Source organism: Crinia signifera, chromosome 12 (genome assembly GCF_055691185.1).
Source record: "Crinia signifera chromosome 12, ASM5569118v1, whole genome shotgun sequence".
Taxonomy (NCBI): domain Eukaryota; kingdom Metazoa; phylum Chordata; class Amphibia; order Anura; family Myobatrachidae; genus Crinia; species Crinia signifera.
This window is the reverse complement of record NC_139228.1, coordinates 88321218-88345449: the sequence shown is the minus strand read 5'-3', so window position 1 is coordinate 88345449 and position 24232 is coordinate 88321218. Positions and strand designations below refer to the sequence as shown.

The 24232-nt window shown below is 44.4% G+C and overlaps 1 protein-coding gene and 1 long non-coding RNA gene across 5 annotated transcripts in view; one reads left to right on the top strand and one right to left on the bottom strand.

Annotated features, from left to right (window-relative positions):
- KIF26A (kinesin family member 26A) overlaps positions 1-24232 on the top strand; it is a 154929-nt gene that overhangs the window by 116866 nt on the left and 13831 nt on the right. For all 3 annotated transcript variants that reach the window (XM_083167058.1, XM_083167060.1, XM_083167059.1), the window contains exons 6-11: positions 13301-13510; positions 14978-15071; positions 15600-15862; positions 16158-16341; positions 21542-21701; positions 23786-23948. In XM_083167058.1, the coding sequence (XP_083023184.1) occupies positions 13301-13510; positions 14978-15071; positions 15600-15862; positions 16158-16341; positions 21542-21701; positions 23786-23948 (1074 nt within the window). The remainder of the gene's footprint in view (positions 1-13300; positions 13511-14977; positions 15072-15599; positions 15863-16157; positions 16342-21541; positions 21702-23785; positions 23949-24232) is intronic.
- Positions 1-24232, bottom strand: part of LOC146050172 (uncharacterized) — a 74171-nt gene that overhangs the window by 37091 nt on the left and 12848 nt on the right. The window lies entirely within an intron of this gene.

Below are 24232 nucleotides of genomic sequence, written 5' to 3'. Positions count from 1 at the left end.
GCTAACTCAGCATGGATCGCTAATCAGAGAATTCACAAATCAAGCAATTACCGAATGACTATACATGAGTATCAAATGTATCGCGTTACCGTATGTGCAAGGAGAAATAGCATCTGAATATGCGTTTGGTCAACCAATTAGATTTTGAGTTGACCATATGAAGCAGGCGATCTCCCAACGCTATCCGCGTGTATATCGGCTTCTAGTAACGCTGTGTGCATGACGATTTTAGCAAAGGATGGTTAGGAGCAGTCCTTTGCAATGATGGGACTTCCGGGTTTAGGACCAGGAGTCCTATTTGCACATACGTCCAGTGACGTGTGCACCCCGGGGATGCTGTAAGGGATCTGGTTGGATCCATCACGGCCGGGAGCAGCAATAATAGCTCAGAGGCATTCATAGGGCAATGCCAACCTGAAGATAGCGTTGTCCTCTACATTCAAGCCTTGGTGCATATGAGGTATGTGGCCAACCTTCCGAAAACAGCATTTGCAGAGGTTTGGTGCTTGCTGCATCTCTCCCATGGTGTCTTCCTATTACAAACGGGATCCAAGCACTAGATTGTGGACCTTATTCTGGTTGATTCGCAAGGCTGCAAATTCGCTGCGAATTCGCAGCCTTGCAGATCCGCCAGACGCGCCCTGCGAATGCCCATGTGTACGCCCCCCCACTCGCGCATCGCGTTCGTACGCACGGGCTGCAAATGAATGTTTAACATAAACATCCATTTGCAGGCTGTGGGGGAACACCCGCATCATTCGATGTTCACCGATTCGATATTAACCTTAGATGTGTGTGAGCATTCAGTAGCAAGTGGGCCGGCAGCTGACATCCGGTGATTGCAGCTGCTTTACCCCGGGCGATTTCCAGCGTTTTCACAGGAACGCCCATGAAACGCTGGGTGTTCCCATGGGCGCGACTATCCGCCACTGCCCCATGCCTCCTGGCCGCAGCCTTGGGTGCTTGCACCCAGCGAACAGTGTGTTCGCTTTGGCCGCACGCACCTGGTGTATGAACATGCGCAGAAATACGGCTGCACATACGCGAAACATTGGTCCCCGCGCGAACTTACGGTCCTTGCGAGCAGATCAGAATTACCCCCTGTATTTCTTGGTACGTATAAGAGTGAAGCCAAGCCTCAGAACATTACATTTACATTACATCAGGCCTTGTTAGCTACTTCTAGAGTCTCATTAGAAGAGTGTCTGTTTGTCCGAGAGCTTTTTGTGCATTTGCGTGCTTGTAATTAGTATCTATTCTGTAATAACTAGCATTTTAGGATGAGTAGTCCTTTTAAGTTATCTTATTAGTTCTTCCAGTTTATGCCTTTTTTGAAGGAAATAAAAAGCAAAAAAAAATTGCATTACGCCGTTAATTTTTGTGTGTTTTGAAGCAATTGACATGATTCTTCTCCTAATTGGATGTCATTTTCTCTCCCATTCGCAATTCAGCAAAATCAGCTTTGTGGAAAGGGGAATAAACATGGGCACTGTAAGATTGGCGCTGATCACTGGTGCATTAAGTTGGATTTTTAATACAGAACGTGCAGTGTATAAAATATTCCCCTATTGTGACAACAGATTGGCATGCGTATCTTCGGGGAACATAACTTTTCCTCGCTAACGGCTTAGTATTGGACAGTTGTTATTCAGTGTAGAGAATAAGATGCTGATAGACGTATACACTCGCTTATACTGAGATCTTATTGAGTTAGGTACACCCCCCCCCCCCCACACACACACACCACCTCGCACGCACAAATCGGAAGGTGCTCCGTCCTTAGAGAGATTATACACCATAACACCACACTTTAGCTTAGCAAACAATATTGCCAACTGCGGGTCACGCCAGCACAATAAACAGCTTGTATGAAATATCTTCCATAAACCAATTTTGTAAGGGTTATGCATATCTGTCAGTTTCAATTACATTGAACGCAACATATTGGCAGCGAGCATAGACATCCCTAATTAGATTGATTCTGTGGTGAAGTAATGAAGAAATTTGATTTGGGAATGGGATGTGTGAGAATCATTTTAAAGTGCTGAGAATCAGGGAGAATATTATCAGGTTCCGTAAGAATTCACGTTAAGCGATTGAAATCATTTTGTATTGTAAAATTATCCAGAGACGGTTCAGTAATATCAGCAGAACGGTTCTTAATGACTGTCCAGACTTATTGTTTTATTCTTGGTGATGTGTCGCTGAGGCCTCTGGTACAGTCTAGAGGGTGCTTTTCTGGCGGTAGCGATGCCCAGTAGAATGATAGAATCCATTAATATGACTTAATGGGCTATTTATTCATCCCCAGCCATACAAAGGTGTGACATCACTGGTAGGGGTGTGGCCTCAGAATGGGGGTGTGCGAGTGTACATACATACTCTCCTCCCCTTTTCCACCAGACACTGTGGTCCACGGGTAGAACAGTGGGACAATGCCTGAAAACTGAGACTGTATGGGACAGTTAGTGTGTATGAACTAAAGCACCCATCATTACTAGTGTCAGGACTTAAACCTACCCCATGCTGAGACCAAGAGATCTGGTTGAAATAGGCTTCCTTTTGGCATATGCACTGCTCAGTACAACATAACCCTGGTTACATCTCTTCCACGTGCCCTCTCATGTGACTTACTTAGAGAGACAGCCGAGATCCCCCCCCCCCCCCCAACTCAGAATTGTAAAGATACATGTACGTGTGTTCACAATGTTTGCAAACGGTGGTAGATCTCAGAAAAATTGAATACTCATGAATATACCAGCCAATCAGGAACTAGTGACATCACCAAGGCACGAGTTACATCACAGGACACCATCTGAGATGAACCAATATTCATGAGAGTGTAGCCTATCTGTTTGGGATTTAGGAATTTATGACATCACCAGGGCACAAGAGACGATGTCATTAGTTCTCAGTCCCGTAGCACAAAACGCATTCTGAAGAGTCACTTGTGATCTGTTGCAGCCAAACTGGTCCCCGGAATCATGAATATTAGTTCAGTCCACAAAACGGCTATACAAACTATGGGCCGGTACACTCCTCACAGCAGGGCGGTGGGGCTCGGATGGCCCGCACTGATTGCTTCAAAGCAGTTAGAAGAAGCCGCAACAGTCTGTGTGTTTTTTCATTGACACATGAAAGCTCTCCTTAGTATAATGCCGGTGACCTTGGAGCAGTAAGTCCACTTTTTCCTGGTCTGCATTATCTGGTGAGAGCTCGACATTTGCTTCATCCACAGAGGCTTCAAAAGAGCTGACATTACATATACGTACGCAGAGAGTGTATACTTAGCTGCTGCTCGGTGGGGGAGCCCGGACAGGCAGCTGATGGAAATGATGAGTAAAGGCCGGGATCAATACCGAATTCTTTTTCTCCTTGTCCAGTCTGCGGTAATCTAATAATAGGTGCAAGAGCAATGAAAGGGGGTAGTCGATGGGACCATTTATCTCGATTCAGGTTGCATTATTCAGTCTAGAATGGTGCAATTACACGCAGAATATATGGAAGGAATAGATTTAGATCTATCCGCTAATCCCAACAGTGATCCTTGGTGTATACTCCACAGCAACAAATATATCTGTAAATATTACTTTCAATAGAATATTTCAGGACTTGCCACTGTTATCTCTTGTGGTGCAGAAGCTTCTATACATTGACAGATTACGTTTTACATTATCTCTGCTGTTTAGTAGAAACAAAGACGCTGCAGGCGGAACCGGAAGTGACGCAACACGGTTCATTTCCACGGCAACGGGAGACTTCTTCTGCCATCGGGAGACTTCTACCTCTTCTTCCACCATTACCAATATTATTTTCAAGTACCCCCTTCTAGTCTGCAGCGTATCTCCAGGGGTACTCGTACCCTAGGTTGGCAACCACTTCCATAGAACATCTGAATTTATAACATCACATTTCTGTGCTTACAAATATCTCCGCGTTGTTGGCCTTCTCCAAATGAAAATGGATTTTAATTAGTCCTTTGGAGTGTAGTCTCTGAGTGACTTTTAACCGTACACCTCTAAAATATTTCAAGGTTGAAAAAAAAAAACCACAAAGCTTTCTGAATAGCGGAGGGGTAAAGCCAGACGAAATTCATGCAGTTTTTATAGACGTTCAGCCTTGAATCTGTCACCAACAATGCACATACACTTTTGAAGCAGCAATTTCATTTATTTTAAGGCTCACTTAGTTTCTAGGACTGCCTTTTCCAATTCATATCACTGGCGCAGCGGAAAGAGAGCATTGTACTCTATTATCCTGCTCTGCTGTAGCGGCACATAAGGAAGAGGTAATGTGACTTTCTATGAAAGCTTTCATAATGTGCTTCTGATGGAGGGGAAAAAAAAATGTGTCCTACACAATAAGAGCCTTATTAGACGCGCCGTCTAAATAGTTATTCTTCTGGGCAAAAAATAAGCAGTGATGTATTTTTTATTTCACATTTTTCACTGTTATTTTGCTGAGAAGTGACTGTTAGCAGCCATGACGGAGCCACATTTCTTTTTATTGCCTTTTAAATAAAATATTTTTTTTTGCTAAAATTAGCCAAGAAAGCAAGTGTAGGTTTTAAGGGTTTATTTTTTTGCATGTGGACAGATTGTTACCGTCAAAAACTGCCTTGTCTGTGGCACATTGCGCAGTAGAGGAGTGAAGCGATTCACACTATATCGTCGTGCCGCGGGAGAACGAGTGCATACACATTGACCGGTACCGATCAGTGATGTCAACCGCCCCCCTTCTCCGTACAGACAACGGGGGCTCATTAATGACCCAAGGCCATGCACACTGATAACTATATTGACCGTACACACTGATAGCTATGCATGAGATATTGTTAATGATGGTACTTGTTTCCTAGCACGGCCACAACGATCATGATCGTGGGCATCGTAAGGAAAAAATGCCCGCGATTTCCCCATAGGGAACAATGTTAAATGCCTCAATTTAGCCACGATGCCCCCGATTTCCCATAGGAAACAATGTTAAATGGGTCAATTTACCCAAATCATCATAGGGAACAATGTTAAATGGGCCATAAACCCCCCAAAACACCCCTGAACAGTGAAATGTCCCCCCAAAAGTATTTTACGCCACCCCACGATCAACGCGAACCCGAAGCGTGGCGAGCGCAGCGAGCCCGCGAGGGGCGTCGGTACGCGTCCTCCGACCTTTTCATACCCCCACTATCCACGTCGGCGTGGAGTTGAGAATAGAATAGTGTGGCGAGCGCAGCGAGCCCCGCGAGGGGACGCGGATACCTGTGAAGCCCGCGAAGGGTCGCGTTTACCTGTGAAGGTATCCGCGTCCCCTCGCGGGGGGCGCTGCGCTCGCCACGCTTCGGGCTCGGTGGCTCGCTACGCTCACCACACTATTCTATTCTCAACTCCACGCCCACGTGGATAGTGGGGGTATGAAAAGGTCGGAGGACGCGTACCGCCACCCCTCGCGGGCTCGCTGCGCTCACCACGCTTCGGGTTCGCGTTGATCGTGGGGTGGCGTAAAGTACTTTTGGGGGGACATTTTACTGTTCTGGGGTGTTTTTGGGGCTTTCTGGCCCATTTACCATTGTTCCCTATGATGATTTGGTGAAATTGAGGTATTTAACATTGTTCCCTATGAGAAATCGGGGGCATCGCAGGTACATTGAGCCATTTAACATTATTTCCTATGGGGAAATCGTGGGCATCGCGTCTGGACCATTTAAGGCTTTTTTAGCCGCATACGACGCGACCGACGCAATTTTGACTATTTTCAATGCATTTCAATGGGAAAACCGGGGGCATCGCGTCGGTCACGTCGTATACCACTAAAAATGACACACGATGCCCGCGATTGTGGCCGTGCTAGGAAACAAGTACCTTAATGATATACATCGCCCAGTGTGTAACCAGCTTTAGGTGGGTATTCAATGTCAGGGGCACGGCTGTCGAGCAAGCTCAACAGCCGTGCCCCTGTCCCATTCTCGCTTTGCTCGACTGGAGCTCGGCGGTCAGAATTCAATGTCCCGGTCGCCGAGCAGCGAGAAAGATGCGTGGCCGCGAGTTGAGGACGGAAATAGACGAGCTCTGACCGGGAGCTCGCCTATTTCCGGCTTTTTCTCGGCAGAACGAGCCTGACAGCTTGTGATGTCGCGCTCGTTCTGCGGAGAAACCCTGTTCAATGCTGTGGGGGAAGACAGCATTGAATAGGGCCCCGCAGCCATCTCCCCCGTCGGGAGATGACTGCGGGAGGTCGACAAAGATTGAATACCCCCCTTAGACTGGAAAAAACATTCCAATATGAATTGCTTCTTAAAATATTAGCTATAAGGTTGTGGCTGGGATGGAAGATTTGGTACTTGTGTATTATCACGGCTCCCCCCATATTAAGTCGCTCGATTTTTTTATCGCATCGCATGCCATCGCATGCCATACACCCGATGCACTGCGATGCGATGTAAGCTCCATATACGATGTTTAATTGTATAAGCACCCTAATGGGTGCTTACAATGTTAAATGCACCCCCACGCCACCCCCCAGTATGAACGTGAACCCGAAGCGTGGCGAGCGCAGCGAGCCCGCGAGGGGCGGCGGTACGCCTCCTCCGTCCCGAAGCGTGGCGAGCACAGCGAGCCCCGCAAGGGGACGCGTATACCTGTGAAGTAATGCGCGTCCCATCGTGGGGATCGCTTCGCTCGACGCGCTTCGGGCTGGGTGGCTCGCTGCGCTCGCCACACTATATAAGTTCAACTCCACGCCGACGTGGATAGTGGGGGTATGAAAAGGTCGGAAGACGTGTACCGCCGCCCCTCGCGGGCTCGCTGCGCTCGCCACGTTTCGGGTTCACGTTCATACTGGGGGTGGCGTGGGGGTGCATTTAACATTGTAAGCACCCATTAGGGTGCTTATACAATTTATAATCGCATTGCATCGCATTGTATGGCATTGTATGCCATATGAAATGCCATACAATTTTAACATTGTATGACATTGGGGAACATTGTGGGACATCGCATCGCATCACATACCATCGCATGCGTTATGGTCTGCGATGCGATGGGCGCCGTGATAATACACAAATACCAAAGATTTTTTCCTACATGTAACATATCTGAAGTTTGTAATGCCAGGGTTATCTTAATGTATTGCATTAGAGCGATAAACAACCAACCAATCAGATCCTGATAAAGTGAAAGGAGATAATGCACCAGCCAATCAACTGCCAACTGTAATTTTCAAACACAGTTCATTGGCTGGTGCATTATCTCCTTCCACTTTATCTCTTCTCCAGGCTTGGTGTCTATCGCCCAGCAATTATGATCCATCATGCTGGTTAAAGCTAGTTAATCGCCGGTCAGGGCCAATGTTCTCACCAGAGAACACTGACCCCTGACAGATCGCTCAGCACACATCGCTGACACTTCGTTGTGCAACGCTGTGTGCTGAGCGATCTACAGTGCTCAGATTGCTCTGCAATATCTCCCCGTGTGTAGGCCCCTTAACAGTGGAGCTGATTTATTACCAAATTTTATCGTACACAAGCTTCAAAACTTGTTGGTAGAGTAAATAGTGTTCAGACCAATCAGCTGCCACCTGTCATTTTTACAAACACATAACAGGAGCTGATTGGCTGAAGCACCAATTATCATAGGCAAGGAGTTTAAAACTCCTTGCCTCTGATAAAACCTGTTGATAATAACCATGACATCTGTGTTCTTTAGCTGGGCATACATCAGGCAACTTCTCCCCTCAGAGAAGTCACCCGTAATCCGCCCTTGAGCCGCCCAGTACCTTCCCAGGCAGCAGGATCGCACGGGGATATATAGCATGTGGTTCTTTTGCACCCTATATACCGCATGCGATCCCAACATAGCCTGTCCAGCTCGGAAGCTATCCAGCAAATTGCTTCTGCAGCCGGTTGCAACTCGCGTGATCTGATGCGATGAACACGGAAACCGTGTATCGCATCGGACCTGCTGCCAATCACATGCAATTTGGGTACTTTTCATGGGATTGAGCTCATGAAAAAGTACCAAATTGCATGTCAATCATCCTAGTCTATGGGAACCTTTTACTCCATTGTTAAGTAACAGTGGAAATGACAGGTGGTCGGCCACAGCCGTGCATACAGATTGATAATTAGTGGTAATTAGTGGTCACTGTACAATTATCTGCCCGATTCCCCGATATCTTAATAAAACAAGCAACAATAAAAACCCTCAAACTGAAACATGTTTTCTTTCCTTTGAAGATATCGTCAAATAACGGTGACTGATTTTGTAGCTTACATTAAATGTTTTAATCAGATTTAGACACCCAAAACTGTACATTGTCCTCAGAATGTCTTTCTCTCCTCGTACAATCAGCGGCTCAGGGATAACCCTGTGAAGCAGAGACATTGTTATGGCTAGCAGTTCAAAATCCTCTTGGATCTGGAATTCTTAAAATTGCTTTGCAATGCATTATCCGTCTAATGGGAGAAAACCATTACCGATGTACTATTTCCCAGACCGCCCAGGAAATTAATTTCACCTTCTCCCTCCAGGGAGCAGCAGTAATTACAGGAGGGCTACACTTAGCCTGTAACTTCAGAGCAGCGGGTCGTACATGCTGCACTATGAGACTTGTTCTGCAGTAATCAAGAGGCATGTTCTAACAAGTGTTACTAATGTAATCTATGGAAAGCTCTTAACATGTACCTGTCTGTCTTGTGAAGGCTTCCCGTGACCTGCACCTAGTGACGGCGGCCATTTTGTTTTCTGAACCAATATTTATGAGAATAAACCTGGGCAATGATAGGCAACAGTTCCAGCCCTCTGTTTTTCTACTTTTTGTGAAATTACAGCTTTTAAGGTGTTTTGAAGATGAGGGACATTCAAGTGGGTATGCTTATCCCTGGGTAGGGGACAGTGGTGGGGCATTAGGGGCTCTGCAAGGCCACCAAGAGCGGACATGGGCCTGTGTAATAGGGGTGTGGTCAAATATTGGGGTGTGTGGTCACCTCCCTCAAAATCAATGTCCCCCTTAGCTGCTAAAACGAGCCCCTTCAACAAGCCCAGACCCTGGTAATTAGTACCCTCCCCCCTTCCCCTCTCAGTTCCTCCGGGATTCTATATACTGTACTGTAGCAACTGTGACATTGCAGGATGTAAAAATCTTTTAATGAAAAAAAAAAGATAAACAGGAAAACAAAGAAAACAATAAATATAATTAATCAAGGTAAAATGCAAACATTTTCATCATAATGATAATTTTAGGCCCCACCATCACCAACCCGTTATCCTTCACTTAAAACTCCACAGTCAGACAGTCAAAATTGCTCATGAAAAAGTATATATGGGTGCACCTGAGAGCTTAGGGGGAAAGGACAATGCTGAGAGAAATTGAGCTACCAAAACTTGCAATGGACTTGTGACAGAAGCTGGTAGAACATACAAAAGCAGAAATACCAGCTGGAGGAATGATAAAGTGCTTGAAAGATTGAAGGTCGTGAGGGAGTCCTTAGCCTGGTCAGACGGGGAAGGGTGTACTAAGTGGGGAGCCGAAATAAGTAAATATTGGTATTTTCATTGGTTACTAGACAGGAGGAGGGGCATAGCTCAGAGGCAGATTGCATGACGGAGGGAATCTCATATCGAGGAGTTCATGAGAACTTTGAGGGTGATAGTGGGAATTTCGTATTGAATTCTGGATAAAATAGGGAGTGCTGTAGAACATATTGAGTGGCAAGAGATTAAGTTCAAACTCATTCCAACATTTAGGACAATTTCTAGAGATAAAAAATGAGTCAGGGTAATTCCAGATAGTAGGAGGTTGCTGTAGTCAAGGTAAAATATAATGAGAAAATGGATAAATAATGTTTTTGAAGAATGTGAAAGCTAAAAATGAATGTACAACTTGTTTTAGGATATATACCTCATCCTGTGATATATACCTCATCCTGTGATATATACTTCATCCTGTTATATATATCTCATTTTATGATATATACCTCAATCTGTGATGTATACTTTGACCAATGTACCACATCCTCTGATATACACTATACCTCACACTGTGATATATACCTTGACCAATGGTATATACTTTGTCCAGTGGTGTATATCTTGACCTGCGCTGTATACTGCACCTTGTCCTTACAAGATACGTGCTCCGATACAGAACAGCCCTCGCTCTCTTGGAGGTTAATCCTGCATATATTAACCAGGCACCAGATGGGCCGCAGGGAGGGATCTGGGTCTCCCCACATAAAAAGCAAGTAATTAAATGTATATAGAAGATGCTTGAAATGGATTTCGTGTCGGCACAACTAAGTCATAAAATGCAAGAGATACGAGGCTATAGTCCCTGGTGTATACCAGCCAGGAAAAATGATCATATATAAAATGTTGTATATGTATGATATTAATTTAAGTACGCACCCTGATGTGACACACTGATGCAGAAAATGTTGACATTTCCAAGAACGTATAAACCTAAAGAAAGGAAGAAGTAATAGAGTTTTTGCACAATATGCTTAGAATAATAATCCAAGCAGCCTAAAAATTCTAAATTCCCAAATCTTTTTTTCTTCTTGGTAATCTATCGAGCCAACATTTTTGCACGGTAGGGGTTACATACAATTTCTATTAAACTGGACATAATAACACATTCACACCCAGGTAATACCCATTATAGATAATCACTAGCTAGTTATTCTTTGTCCTGCACCTCTCCAAACCCCCCCCCCCCAAACACACACACACTTTCCTTTTTCTCATTTGCTGTGTTGCCAGAGGTTAAGCCCCTAGGCAAGGAGTATACAGAGAATCTCTCCCTTATTATGCATCCAGTCAAACGAATTCTGGATGGGAAGTACATCAGAGAAAGCTGGGTGCAGAGAGACACTTATCTTCTCCATGGAGACAAACGTATTTCATATTTTGTTAATGAGCAATAAAGTAAAAAAAAAGTATTCACATAGATTTTATACCCAGCTCAATATGGTCCGTGCACATTATTCTTTTTTCTTTAGATTAAATTCGGTTCACATCACTCCTTTTAGTGACACACTAATACAAGTGAGAAAATAATTGGTTACTTAGATGTGAGTGCTATAGAAAATGATTCCCAGGCAGATGTAAATCAGATGGAGGTGAAATTCCTTCTTTTACTGGTGCTTTCATTCTTAGAATACACTTGAGAGATTCTGTACATGCACTTTCCCGACCGCATGGCGCATTCAGATTCAACAACTCTAACATATGATAAAGTGTATTGAGGTCCTCTATATAACACTAGTTAAAATCCCATCAAAATGAGGACTTTGTCCCTATCTGTTCCTACCTCCAATCTCTGTCTATATCCAGGAAGTTTGAAATAGGGATGGCCATCGCAATAGGGATGGCCATCGACCATCGATGGTTCAAAATCATCGCTGGTTTATGATCAATTTAGAATCGTTTTGCCATCGATGGGGAAGAACAAGATGCTTTCCCTCCATCAATTTTTTTTATTTTTTACTTTGCTTAGCGAAGGTTCCGGAACATGGATCGTAGCTGTGCCCCATCACCTGTAAAGCTCCGCCCCCTGGTTCTCAGTCAAATAAAAGGGATGGTCATCAATAGTTAAAACCATCAATGGTCATACATCGCATGGTATGCTACCATCGATGGTCATTTGCACTATTAACATTGATGGCAATAGCGCTGATGGTCATCCCTAGTTTGAAACAGATCATTTTGGTTTCACTTTGTGTTATGGAGAACTTTGGTTTGTTGGGTGGTCACCGGTGGTACTTCACCTCAAAAAGGTACTTCACCTCAAAATCTTCTTATACGGATAGCGTAATGGTTAGTACTACTGCCTCACAGCACTGAGGTCATGGGTTTGATTCCCACCATGGCCCTAACTGTGCAGAGTTTTTATATCCTCCCCGTACTTGTGTGGGGTTTCCTCTGGGTACTCCGGTTTCCTCCCACAATCCAAAAATATACTGGTAGGTTAATTAACTCCCAACAAAAATTAACCCTTGAATGTCTGTGAGTGCGTGTACATGTGGTAGGGAATATAGAGTGTAAGCTCCACTGGGGCAGGGACTGATGTGAATGTTCAAATAGTCTCTGTAAAGCGCTGTGGAATATGTGTGCTCTATATAAGAAACGAGAGAGAGACAGAGAGAGAGAGAGAATCTCAGTTTGGAAACACCGATAATTACATTGCAGGCTATATTTGACCTTACATATTACTATTTCTCTAAATGCCTTACATGGCAAGTTTCTAAAATAGAGGACCCAGAATTACCATGATCTGATTTAAGTCACAATTCCCGTCAGTTATTCATTTTTAGCTGCATCAATTCATAGGATTTTATTCTGGAAATTGTACATTTATGGGTGAAGAATTTAGGAAGCCTGGTGTTAAAACCAAACATTGGTGTAGAGCAGTGGTAGCCAACCCTAGCCCTCGAGAGCTACCAACAGTTCACATTTTCCAGACAACCTAGCTGCTGCACAGCTGCAATCATTAATCACTGACACATTTTAAAAGATACACAGATGGAGCTAATTAGCTCACTTGTGATTTTGTGAGGAGACCTGCAAAACATGCACTGTTGGTAGCTCTCGAGGACTAGGGTTGGCTACCCCAGGTGTAGAGCATAGTAACAAAACAGCAGAATCTGATTACACAGAGCAGTACCAACTTTCCTGTTCTTCATAAATGCCCTCTATTGGTGCAAACTGTGCTGTAACTAATAGCAACCAGCCTTTTTTTCTGTGATCAACCTTAAGCAGCGAAGCGCAAAGTACGCCCTATGACCGCACTCTGAGCCTTAGCCTAATCTCTTCCCGTCTTCATTGTCCGATTTCTCTGTTATAGCTTGTAACCCTTGCTTATCATGCCGGCTGGTCTTTCATTCCATTTAACTTACTGAGATTATTGGTAACGTGCGACCCCTTTTTGAAGGTTAAAGATAAAGCCTTGTACAAGCGTTGTCCTCTTACTGCGCGCTACAGTAAAACTACTCCGCTCCTCCGATACACTCACCCATCCTGATTTAATGATTCATGATATCCAGATCTATCACTATGTAATTCGATGACCTTGGTTCAGTGACTGACTAGTAGGGAAGTGACTTTTTTTTCTGTTTTATGGGTTCATATCATCCCCCCAGAGCTTTCCGTTCTGCTCGTATCGCTAAACCATTTGTACTTAATTAGCATATTGTGCCAGTGGAACTTTATGGTAATGAGGCAATGAAAATCTATAAATAGAAACTACTTTTATTCAATTAGTTACTGCTAATTAACTGTAACATAATGTATGGGTTTTTCCATTTCAGGTGAAGGTAATGGTGAGGATCTGTCCACTGCAAGGAACTCATGACACATCTGAATCCATGTCTTTTTTAAAAGTTGACCCACGGAAAAAACAAATCACCCTTTACGATCCATCTACTTGTGGCCCCTCCATGTCAGGCCACAGAAGAGCTGTCGTTACTGCCCCAAAGATGTTTGCCTTTGATTCAGTATTTCCGCAAGATGCCTCGCAGGTACGTCGCGGTGGGACGTGTTCGTAGCCTGTTTTATTTTATGACTTTCTAAAAACAGAGGCGTCCTTTAGCAGGGTGTGGTTTGCGGCTCCGACAGTCGGGATTCCGGCGGTCATTATACCGACGTCGGAATCCCGACCGCCGGTACTCTAGCAGGGGGACGAGCACAGAAGTGCAATTATATTTGTAAATAATACATCATGGGGTAAAAGAGACAGGAGTTTTGTTGAAGGTAAAATGTTTCCCAGTTATAAGTAGAATGTGCTTGGTAACTATGGGCAACATCCCATCTTCAAAAGAGCTTTCATCTTAGTAAATTTACCCCTATGGGTCTGCAAGCTCCTTTCTGATGAAAGTGGTTGGAGAGTTTTCCTCTCTGATGGTGGTGGTGGGGTGAATGAATCTCTAATGATGGTGGTGGGGTGCAAGAATCTCCAATGGTGGTGGTGGTGGTGGTAATGGGGCCACATGCCTCTCCAATGGTAGGGGTGCATGCCTCTCTGATGGTGGTGGCAGGGGCACGTGCCTCTCCAATGGTGGGAGTGCATGCCTCTTTGATGGTGATGGCGGGGGCACGTGCCTCTCCAATGATGGTGGTGGGGTGCAAGAATCTCCAATGGTGGTGGTGGTGGTGGTAATGGGGCCACATGCCTCTCCAATGCTGGGGGTGCATGCCTCTCTGATGGTGGCGGCGGGGGCACGTGCCTCTCCAATGGTGGTGGGGGTGCATGACTATCTGATGGTGGTGGCGCATGCCTTTCTGATGGTGGTGTTGGGCACGCATGCCTCTCTGATGGGGATTATGGTTATGAGAACACATGCCTGGTGGCGGTGGGTGCACCCCCAATGGTGATGGTGGGGTGCATGCCTCTCTGATGGTGGCGGCAGTGGCATACCTCTCCAATGATGGTGGTGTTGGGCGTGCATGCCTCTCTGATGGTGGTGATGGTTATGAGGACACATGCCTGGTGGCGGTGGGTGCACCCCCTCTCTGATGGTGGTGGTGGGGTGCATGCCTCTCTGATGTGGCCGCGGTGGCACATGCCTCTCCAATGATGGTGGTGGGGGTGCATGCCTCTCTTATGGTGGTGGTGGTGGGCGTGCTTGCTTCTCTGATGGCAGCAATGGTTTTGAGGAACCATGCCTCTCTGGTGGCGGTGGGTGCGCATGCCTCTCTAATTCTGGTGGTGGCACGTGCCTCTCCTGTGGTGGTGCTGGTGGTGACAGATGCGTTTCTTTGATGGTGGTGGTCGTGCATGGTGGAGGTGCCTGTCTTACCTGGGGTGGCAAGGGTCCTGTTTTGCCCAGGGTGACGAGGGTGTCGCCTTACCCAAGATGGCGGCTGCTTTACAATCCTAGCTCATAGTGTTAATGTTGCCAGAAATTACAGTCAATGTCTTTTTTCAGGTTATACTATGTTCCATTAAACAAAGTGTAACCTATTTCTTTCCTATGGGATGTTTGTAGGCTGAAGTTTGCTCTGGGACAGTTGCAGAAGTGATCCAGTCTGTTGTGAATGGTGCAGACGGGTGCATATTTTGCTTTGGCCACGTCAAGCTTGGTAAGCTCCCAGATTTGTTACAGTTAATTACTATGTCAGTCTATTAATTACAAGCTGTCAGTTTTTGGTCCAGCAAATCCAGAGAATGCAATTAGAAGACTTATAATTAGTTACTAAACTTCCATACAGTTACAGTTCTGGAAAGTCCAGAATTGATCTGCAAACCCCCCTCCCCCCCACCCCCCAACATGTGCACTATATAGAAATCCTATTTCTCTATTAAATTTTGATGGGCGTGTTATTCTATTGCAAAAACTTTCTGCGCACACAAAAGCCAAAGAAAACTTGCAACGGATCAGTTTCTCTCCTGTCCAAATAATTTATTTTGCACACATGTAAATAGATTGGTGGAAAGAGACTCCAGATCCTGTGCAGCCGAAATGCCCTGGCAAAACTTTGTTGGGAACTAGCCATCATATTTTTAGCACAGTTGGAAATCTCTATGACAATGAATGTCTGCTAACACGTTACAAATGAGCCCATTGTGTTCGAAGACAATGAGAATCTAGCCCGGCTTTCTTTTTTTAGGTAAGACATACACGATGATTGGAAAAGATGCCTCTACACAAAGCCTTGGTATTATTCCCTGTGCAATCTCCTGGCTTTTCAAATTAATCAACGAGCGGAGAGAAAAGACTGGAACTCGCTTCTCAATCCGGGTATCTGCGGTGGAAATTTATGGCAAGGATGAAAACCTTAAGGATTTATTAGCTGAAGTTGCCACCGGTAGCCTTCAAGATGGCCAATCCCCCGGAGTATATCTAAGGGAAGATCCAATCTGTGGAACTCAGGTATAAGGACACTCCATGGAACATACCGTGTATATATATATAATTATGTGTGTGTGCATTTTTTGTTTCTTTGTTTTTTTGTCTTATTATTTCTGAGTTTTTGTTTAGTCTTTGTATTGTTTTTCCATTTGCCCATTACGGACCTGATAAGACTCTTTCTTGCCTAAAAGACAGAATCCCTTGTCCCAGGGTGTACATATTTGTTTTTTTGATTGCCCAAAGGATTTCCTCGGTTCAGGAAGAAAGCACACCCTCATCCTAATTAAGTGATTTTTCTTTCTCTTCATGCTTCCAGCTTCAAAACCAGAGTGAGCTGAGAGCCCCAACAGCGGAGAAAGCTGCTCACTTTCTCGATGCCGCCATTGCTGCGAGGAGCACAAGTAAAGGGGATTGTGATGAAGAAGACAGGAGGAATTCACATATGCTTTTCACTCTTCACATATACCAGTATCGGATGGAAAAGAGCGGAAAAGGGGGAAGTACGTATTTTGCATACATAAACCTGTTACACCAAGACTAACGTGTATATGGGTTCCCAAGGACAGTCACAGTTTTGACACCGGAAATCTTTACAGAACCCTTTTTCTCTACACAGTCATGATAATGCTAAGTTCTAGCTCACTGGATACTTCTCACTTCATTAATATGAAACTAGATTATTCAATTATAGCCGTCAATGATTACTTATAATTTCAAGGGACACTGCTTCTGTCACATGCAAAGTAAATAAGGCCAGGATGGTATATTTATTTCTTTTATTTATTTACAGTGTCTTATATAGCGCAGCAGGTTCTGTTACAGTTTCTTATATAGCGCAGCAGGTTCTGTTACAGTTTCTTATATAGCGCAGCAGATTCCGTTACAGTGTCTTATATAGTGCAGCAGATTCCGTTACAGTGTCTTATATAGCAGCAGATTCCGTTACAGTGTCTTATATAGCGCAGCAGATTCCGTTACAGTGTCTTATATAGCGCAGCAGGTTCTGTTACAGTGTCTTATATAGCAGCAGATTCCGTTACAGTGTCTTATATAGCACAGCAGATTCCGTTACAGGGTCTTATATAGCGCAGCAGATTCCGTTACAGTGTCTTATATAGCGCAGCAGATTCCGTTACAGTGTCTTATATAGCAGCAGATTCCGTTACAGTGTCTTATATAGCACAGCAGATTCCGTTACAGGGTCTTATATAGCGCAGCAGATTCCGTTACAGTGTCTTATATAGCGCAGCAGATTCAGTTACAGCGTCTTATATAGCACAGCAGATTCCGTTACAGCGTCTTATATAGCGCAGCAGGTTCTGTTACAGTGTCTTATATAGCGCAGCAGATTCCGTTACAGTGTCTTATATAGCACAGCAGATTCCGTTACAGCGTCTTATATAGCGCAGCAGGTTCTGTTACAGTGTCTTATATAGCGCAGCAGATTCCGTTACAGTGTCTTATATAGCGCAGCAGATTCCGTTACAGCGTCTTATATAGCGCAGCAGATTCCGTTACAGTGTCTTATATAGCGCAGCAGGTTCTGTTACAGTGTCTTATATTGCGCAGCAGATTCCATTACAGTGTCTTATATAGTGCAGCATATTCCGTTACAGTGTCTTATATAGCGCAGCAGATTCCGTTACAGCGTCTTATATAGCGCAGCAGATTCCGTTACAGTGTGTTATATAGCGCGGCAGATTCCGTTACAGTATCTTATATAGCGCAGCAGATTACGTTACAGTGTCTTATATAGCGCAGCAGATTCTGTTGCAGTGTCTTATATAGCGCAGCATATTCCGTTACAGTGTCTTATATAGCGCAGCAGATTCCGTTACAGCGTCTTATATAGCGCAGCAGATTCCGTAACAGTGTCTTATATAGCGCAGCAGATTCCGTTACAGTGACTTAAATAGCGCAGCAGATTCCGTTACAGTGTCTTATATAGCAGCAGATTCCGTTACAGTGTCTTATATAGCACAGCAGATTCCGTTACAGGGTCTTATATAGCGCAGCAGATTCCGTTACAGTGTCTTATATAGCGCAGCAGATTCAGTTACAGCGTCTTATATAGCACAGCAGATTCCGTTACAGCGTCTTATATAGCGCAGCAGGTTCTGTTACAGTGTCTTATATAGCGCAGCAGATTCCGTTACAGTGTCTTATATAGCACAGCAGATTCCGTTACAGCGTCTTATATAGCGCAGCAGGTTCTGTTACAGTGTCTTATATAGCGCAGCAGATTCCGTTATAGTGTCTTATATAGCGCAGCAGATTCCGTTACAGCGTCTTATATAGCGCAGCAGATTCCGTTACAGTGTCTTATATAGCGCAGCAGGTTCTGTTACAGTATCTTATATTGCGCAGCAGATTCCATTACAGCGTCTTATATAGTGCAGCATATTCCGTTACAGTGTCTTATATAGCGCAGCAGATTCCGTTACAGCGTCTTATATAGCGCAGCAGATTCCGTTACAGTGTGTTATATAGCGCGGCAGATTCCGTTACAGTATCTTATATAGCGCAGCAGATTACGTTACAGTGTCTTATATAGCGCAGCAGATTCTGTTGCAGTGTCTTATATAGTGCAGCAGATTCCGTTACAGTGCCTTATATAGCGCAGCAGATTCCGTTACATTGTCTTATATAGCGTGGCAGATTCCGTTACAGTGTCTTATATAGCGCAGCAGATTACGTTACAGTGTCTTATACAACGCAGCAGATTCCGTTGCACTTTACAATAGTAGACAGTGATAACACAAAGTAGGTAACAACAGACAGACTTGGAGGTTAGAGGGCCCTGCTGCAAGCTTACCATCTATAGGGATATAGGAGGGAAACACAAGAACAGGCACCAGTAATAGCATAGCAGTCCTACCAAGTTACAAGTCCAGAAGGGAAACTATATAATACATAAGTGCCTCAGAGGGTTATGCGTGTAGAACTTAACTATGATAGGCTTGCCTGAAGAGGTGAGTTTTCAGGGAACGTTTGAGAGTTTGGAGGCTAGCAGAGAGTCTTATTGTGCATGGAAGGGCATTCCATAGGATGGGAGCAGCCCGATGAAAGTCCTGTAATAGTGAATGGGAGCTAGTGATCCGTTCAGAAGAGAGACGTAGATCTTGTGCACAGCGGAGTGGTCGAGATGGGAGATATTGTGTGATAAGTGCAGAGATATATGCTGGTGCAGAATGGTTAATAGCTTTATATGCAAATAGAAGTGTTTTATATTGAATATGGTAAAATACAGGCAACCAATGGAGGGACTGGCAGAGCGGATCAGCAGACGATGAGCGTCTTGCTAGGAAGATCAGCCTAGCAGCAGCATTTAGAATGGATTGCAGTGGTGAGAGTCTGTTCTTGGGAAGACCAGTTAGGAGACTATTGCAATAATCAATGTGGGATATAATGAGTGCATGGATAAGAGATTTAGTAGTGTCTTGTGTGAGATACGGTCGTATTTTGGATATGTTTTTAGATGCATGTAACATGATATGGAGACAGTTTGAATGTGGGGAACAAAGGTCAGTTCAGAGTCGAGAAAGAGCTTGTGGGGTCGGGTAGATTGTTAAGTTGTCAACAGTTATGGAGATATCAGGATGGTAACTGTTATATGGGAATATAAATCATTCCGTTTTGGAAATATAATATATAATCTGGTTTTATGATGAAGACATACAGATGGTATGTAAAATTTATAACATGGCCATGAATCCATAGCAATAAAAATACCTCACTTCATACTGAGGCTCACAATTTGTTACTGTGGCGCTGCTCCAATCAAAACTCAATGGCAAAAGGCAGACATGGAGCTTTGGTAGGGAAGGTGCACTGGCAGTTATACCTCGGCCCTTGTCTTATAATATGCCTGACCTTACCGGGGTCAAAGTGTATTTTTGCCTAACATGTCTTTGATAATGGACTCTTGGAACAGATGTGAGGAATATAAAGGGACCGTATTACAGGTGCGCGTGAAGTTAATGCTGTTAGCAGGTTCATGGAAACAATGAGGCTTCCTACTGTTGACAGTAGAAATAGTTTCTGGGAGACTGATTTGTGCAGGGGGAATTCAAAATGGAAGGAAGTTGCTTTACGCTTAAATAATGGCTGGACTATGTAAGGTTGTGAAGTATGGAAAGGTCAAGTGCTTCATTTTCCTCCAGAGATATAAAGAATAAAAAAAAATAGTTGGCATTACAATCTGTAAATCACTTCAGTACTGTAAATCCATTGACTTGAACAATGCGTCTGTAGTGTGACCGAAGGGAAAACATTTGTTAATACTTAGAGGGTTGAACCGGTGAGAAGCCCCTCCTATTCCAGAGCATGGATTTCTGGGTAAGGGCACGCTTCATAGCGCCAATTCTTTGGCCATTGGGTTTAGTTTCATTTTGATCTTTAACTCCAAGAGCTGGTAATTGAAGCATATGGAACAAATATGTACAAAACAGGGTATATGAGCTGATTATTTTATAGCAGATTCACATAAGTCCGATGTCCCATAGACCAATAATTGCTTGTATTTGTCCTTATACAATAGCTAGAATGAAGAGATATTGGTACGAGTGGAACCCCTTAGATTAGTGATGTATTGTCATAAACAAATGACAAGAGTTGTGTTAACTCTTTATATGGTACATGGATTAAAGATTTGAAAGATATAAAGTACCAACCAATCTACTCCTGTCAGTTTACAGGTTGTGTTTTAAAAAATTCTGTTAGGAGCTGATTGGTTGATACCAGGGCTAGCTTTACCATTAGGCAGCTGCCCGGGGAGCAGGGATCTGGAGGGGGCACCACCGAGTCTGCCTATCACAACATTAAGTAGCTCTATGTGGAAGACATCCTTGTTGCACTGAGGACCTTATTCGAGTCCATTTGCAGGCCCGCGTTCGTTCGCACGGGGCCGATACTTATTGTTGGCGCATGCGCATTTCTGTACATGTGTGTGAGCTGGGTGTGTGCAGTGGATTGGTTTCAAATCCTGGCGGTAGGAATCCCAACGCCGGAATAACGACCGCTGAAATCCCGACAAGTGGGGGACGTGGATGGCCCCTTCCCCCCCCCTTGTGGGCTCGCTGCACTCGCAAGGGGGGGCTGGATGTCAGCTGCCCGCCCTCTTCCTTCATAATGTGCACACATCTAAGGTTGCTCTAAGCAACCGTAGATATGCGTGCACCTTCCACATAATTCGATAGTCGGTGAGCGCAGGCCGTACAGACATAAGCGATTGCAAATGACGGGCCGGTGTCTGGTTGGCTCGGATGTGACTCGCAAGGATGCAAATTCACATCCGAGCGAATTAACCAGTATAACCCCCTAAATGTAGGTGGTGGCTTTGCAACTTCTGAGATGCCACCTCCACACTTGAGGCGGTAGAAAGTGGATATTGGTGGCTGTGTAGGGTTGGGGCAGTAGTTAAAAGTTTTGCCTAGGGTACCAAGGAGCTTTAAATCGGCCCTGGTTGATACTTTATCTCTCCACTTGTACTAAGCTTTGAAAAGTGATAAAGTAGACAATGAAAGGGTAGCAGCCAATCAGCTCCTAGCTGCTGTGTTTGAAACATAGCAGTAGCAGGTTGGTTGGTACAGCAGTTTATCTCTCTCCACTTTATCACGTTTCAAGGCCTACTACATCTAGCCCTCACTTTTTCCAAGCTCTTATACAGATGATAAATATGGTGTTTTTTTTTCTTTTTAGTGTCCGGGGGACGCAGTCGCTTGCACCTTATTGACCTTGGTAGTTGTGAGAAAGTGCTGAGCAAAAGTCGAGATGCTGGAGCTGGTCTCTGCTTATCGTTGAACGCTCTGGGTAATGTCATATTGACTCTTGTGAATGGCGCCAAGCACATCCCCTACAGGTAAGTCCTGCGTGCCAGATGTCTATTTTATATCAAACGTATTGTTCTGTAAGACAACATCATATTGCCTCTGGCTCCAAGTGTGCATGGCTTGTATGCTGCATATGGGGCCCAGTGTTGCTCAAATCTGGTCCTCAGAGACCGCACACTATGTATGTCTCCTCACAAAATCCAAAAGACAAAGTTACCATCTGTGGATCTCAGAATGTGTCAGTCAACAGTGAACGAATACACTTATACTCAAACAGCGACATCTGGAAAACATGCACTGTCCCCGAGGCCTGGATTTGAGAAATACTGACACATTTTTGGCCAGATTTATATTGGTGTGGAGGTCGTCTTGTCCAGTTTTTGGCCACACACTCTTAATATGTAAAATTTAGGAGTTCCCCCATTCATCCGCCTGACCTGAAGTCATTCAGAATAGCAATGAGTTGGCCCAAGCATCTGATGATTTGGGATTACATCCAAACTTATTACAAATGAGGTCTGTTCTGGCACAAACGTATTATAATAATCACATACAATCAAATACTATGGATCTGCTGGTGTGTTTGTGCTGAATAAATTAGATATGGCTTTTTATAGTAAAGCAACTATGTAGAAATGACTGAGCATGTAGGGAAGGATTGCAAATAGACTCTCTTTCCATTCATAGGGGCCTATTTATCGAATGATATTTGTGGGGGTACTCCCCACAAATAGGGTTGCTGTACTACACATATATAAAGTACTGTAACATATGCCAGCAATATCTGCTGTGATCCACCATTTGTGTCAGGATCCTGTCCGTCAACGGACAGTATACGGACACACCCAGATGGTATTACTGGGGTTGTGCACCAGTGGGAGGGTTAGGTTTAGGCTGCAATGTAATAGAGTTTAGGGTTAGGTTGCTCAGGAAGTGGGTTAGGGGGGATACATACTAATTACTGTCAGTTGAGATGCTGGTGTTCAGAATCCTGACAGGGGTCTCATAAGTGTACTCCCTCCATGATGCCTAATCTTACCCCCCCCCCCACCCACATTGCCTGATCCATAACCTCCATGCTATTGCCTACCCTCTGCTGCATAAACCTAACCACACTGGCCCAAAGCATAACTCCTCTTTCTTAGTACCTAACCCTCCCTCCCCTCAGCCTAACCCTAACTCCCTAAATTCCCCCCAGTGCTTAAATTTAACCCCTCCTCCCCTTACCCAGCATAACCCAGCCAACTCATGTTCGGCATACCAGCAGTAGGGATTCTGGTTCCAGCATCCTCATTGGTGACAGGATTCCATGTGTGGTAGAATCACGTTTAGGGATATGGTTAAAGTACTTTCGGCAATCTGTTGAGATTATTAAGCCGGCCATACATCTACAGATCGATTGTCAGATCGGGCTGGTTGGAACAGAATCCTGGTAATGGATGAGTGCAAATGACAGTTGACCATTTGCTTTGAAATGCTGGAAAACTGCCAAACTGCCACTCAGATACTACCAAGGTTTTTGTTCCAACCGGCCCAATCTGACAATCGATCTCTAGATGTATGACCAGCTTTACTGTCAGGATGCAACTGTTGCCATTTTGATCATGGGTATCCCAACTGCCACTCTGAACGTCTGCATCCTGACTGCCAGTCTGATTGCCGGTATCCCCACTGCAGAGAAGGAGGATGTAAAGAGATTGCATATGCAAATGCTTCACTTCTTTCTGATCAGCAGGATGGGCTTATGTCCCACGGGTTCAGTAATGGTATATTCTGTCAAAAAAAACAAAAAACAATTCTGATTATCAGTCACTATCTGTTTCATTCTTTGAATTGCTTGCAAATTCTGGTGTCTAAAATGGAAATAATTAATCCCTAACTTGCCAGGGGGGAATTAACCAAGTTGCCTTGAAGTTTATTGCTGCCTGGCCAGGTTAAATTACAGCTACAGTCGTTTATAGCATTGCAAACAGCTGGTATTTTTGAATGTAATCCTTTCCCTTGCTTGTTGGCATGCCCTTACAGTACTGAAATAACAAAAAAAGGAATGTGTCTTTCCTCGGAGCAAATGCCCAGTGCTGAATTTTAATTCACATGTTCCCTTGCTAAATAGGGACAGCAAATTAACTATGCTCCTGAGGGAATCTCTGGGGAATATTAACTGCCGAACAACCATGATTGCTCACATCTCAGATTCTCCAGCAAATTACCCAGAATCCCTTGCTACGGTTCAGCTCGCTTCAAGGATTCATAGAATGAAAAAGAAAAAATCCAAGGTTAGTTTCTCTCTCTCTCTCTCTCTCTCTCTCTCTCTCTCTCTCTCTCTCTCTCTCTCTCTGGGCGGTATTCAATGTCCTGAATCGTTGGTCACAGTGATTCAGATTTTACATTCGCCTGCCAATCGCCGTTTTTTTGCTGTGAATCGCCATGCCTGGGGATTCGTCTGGAGTCGCCGAGTCACCCTATTCAACGTGGCTGAGAATCGCCGCCCCTAACGGCGATTCTCAGCCTAACCGGCGTTTCCCTAAACAGCCTCATTAATGTAGTCAGTTGTTTAAAA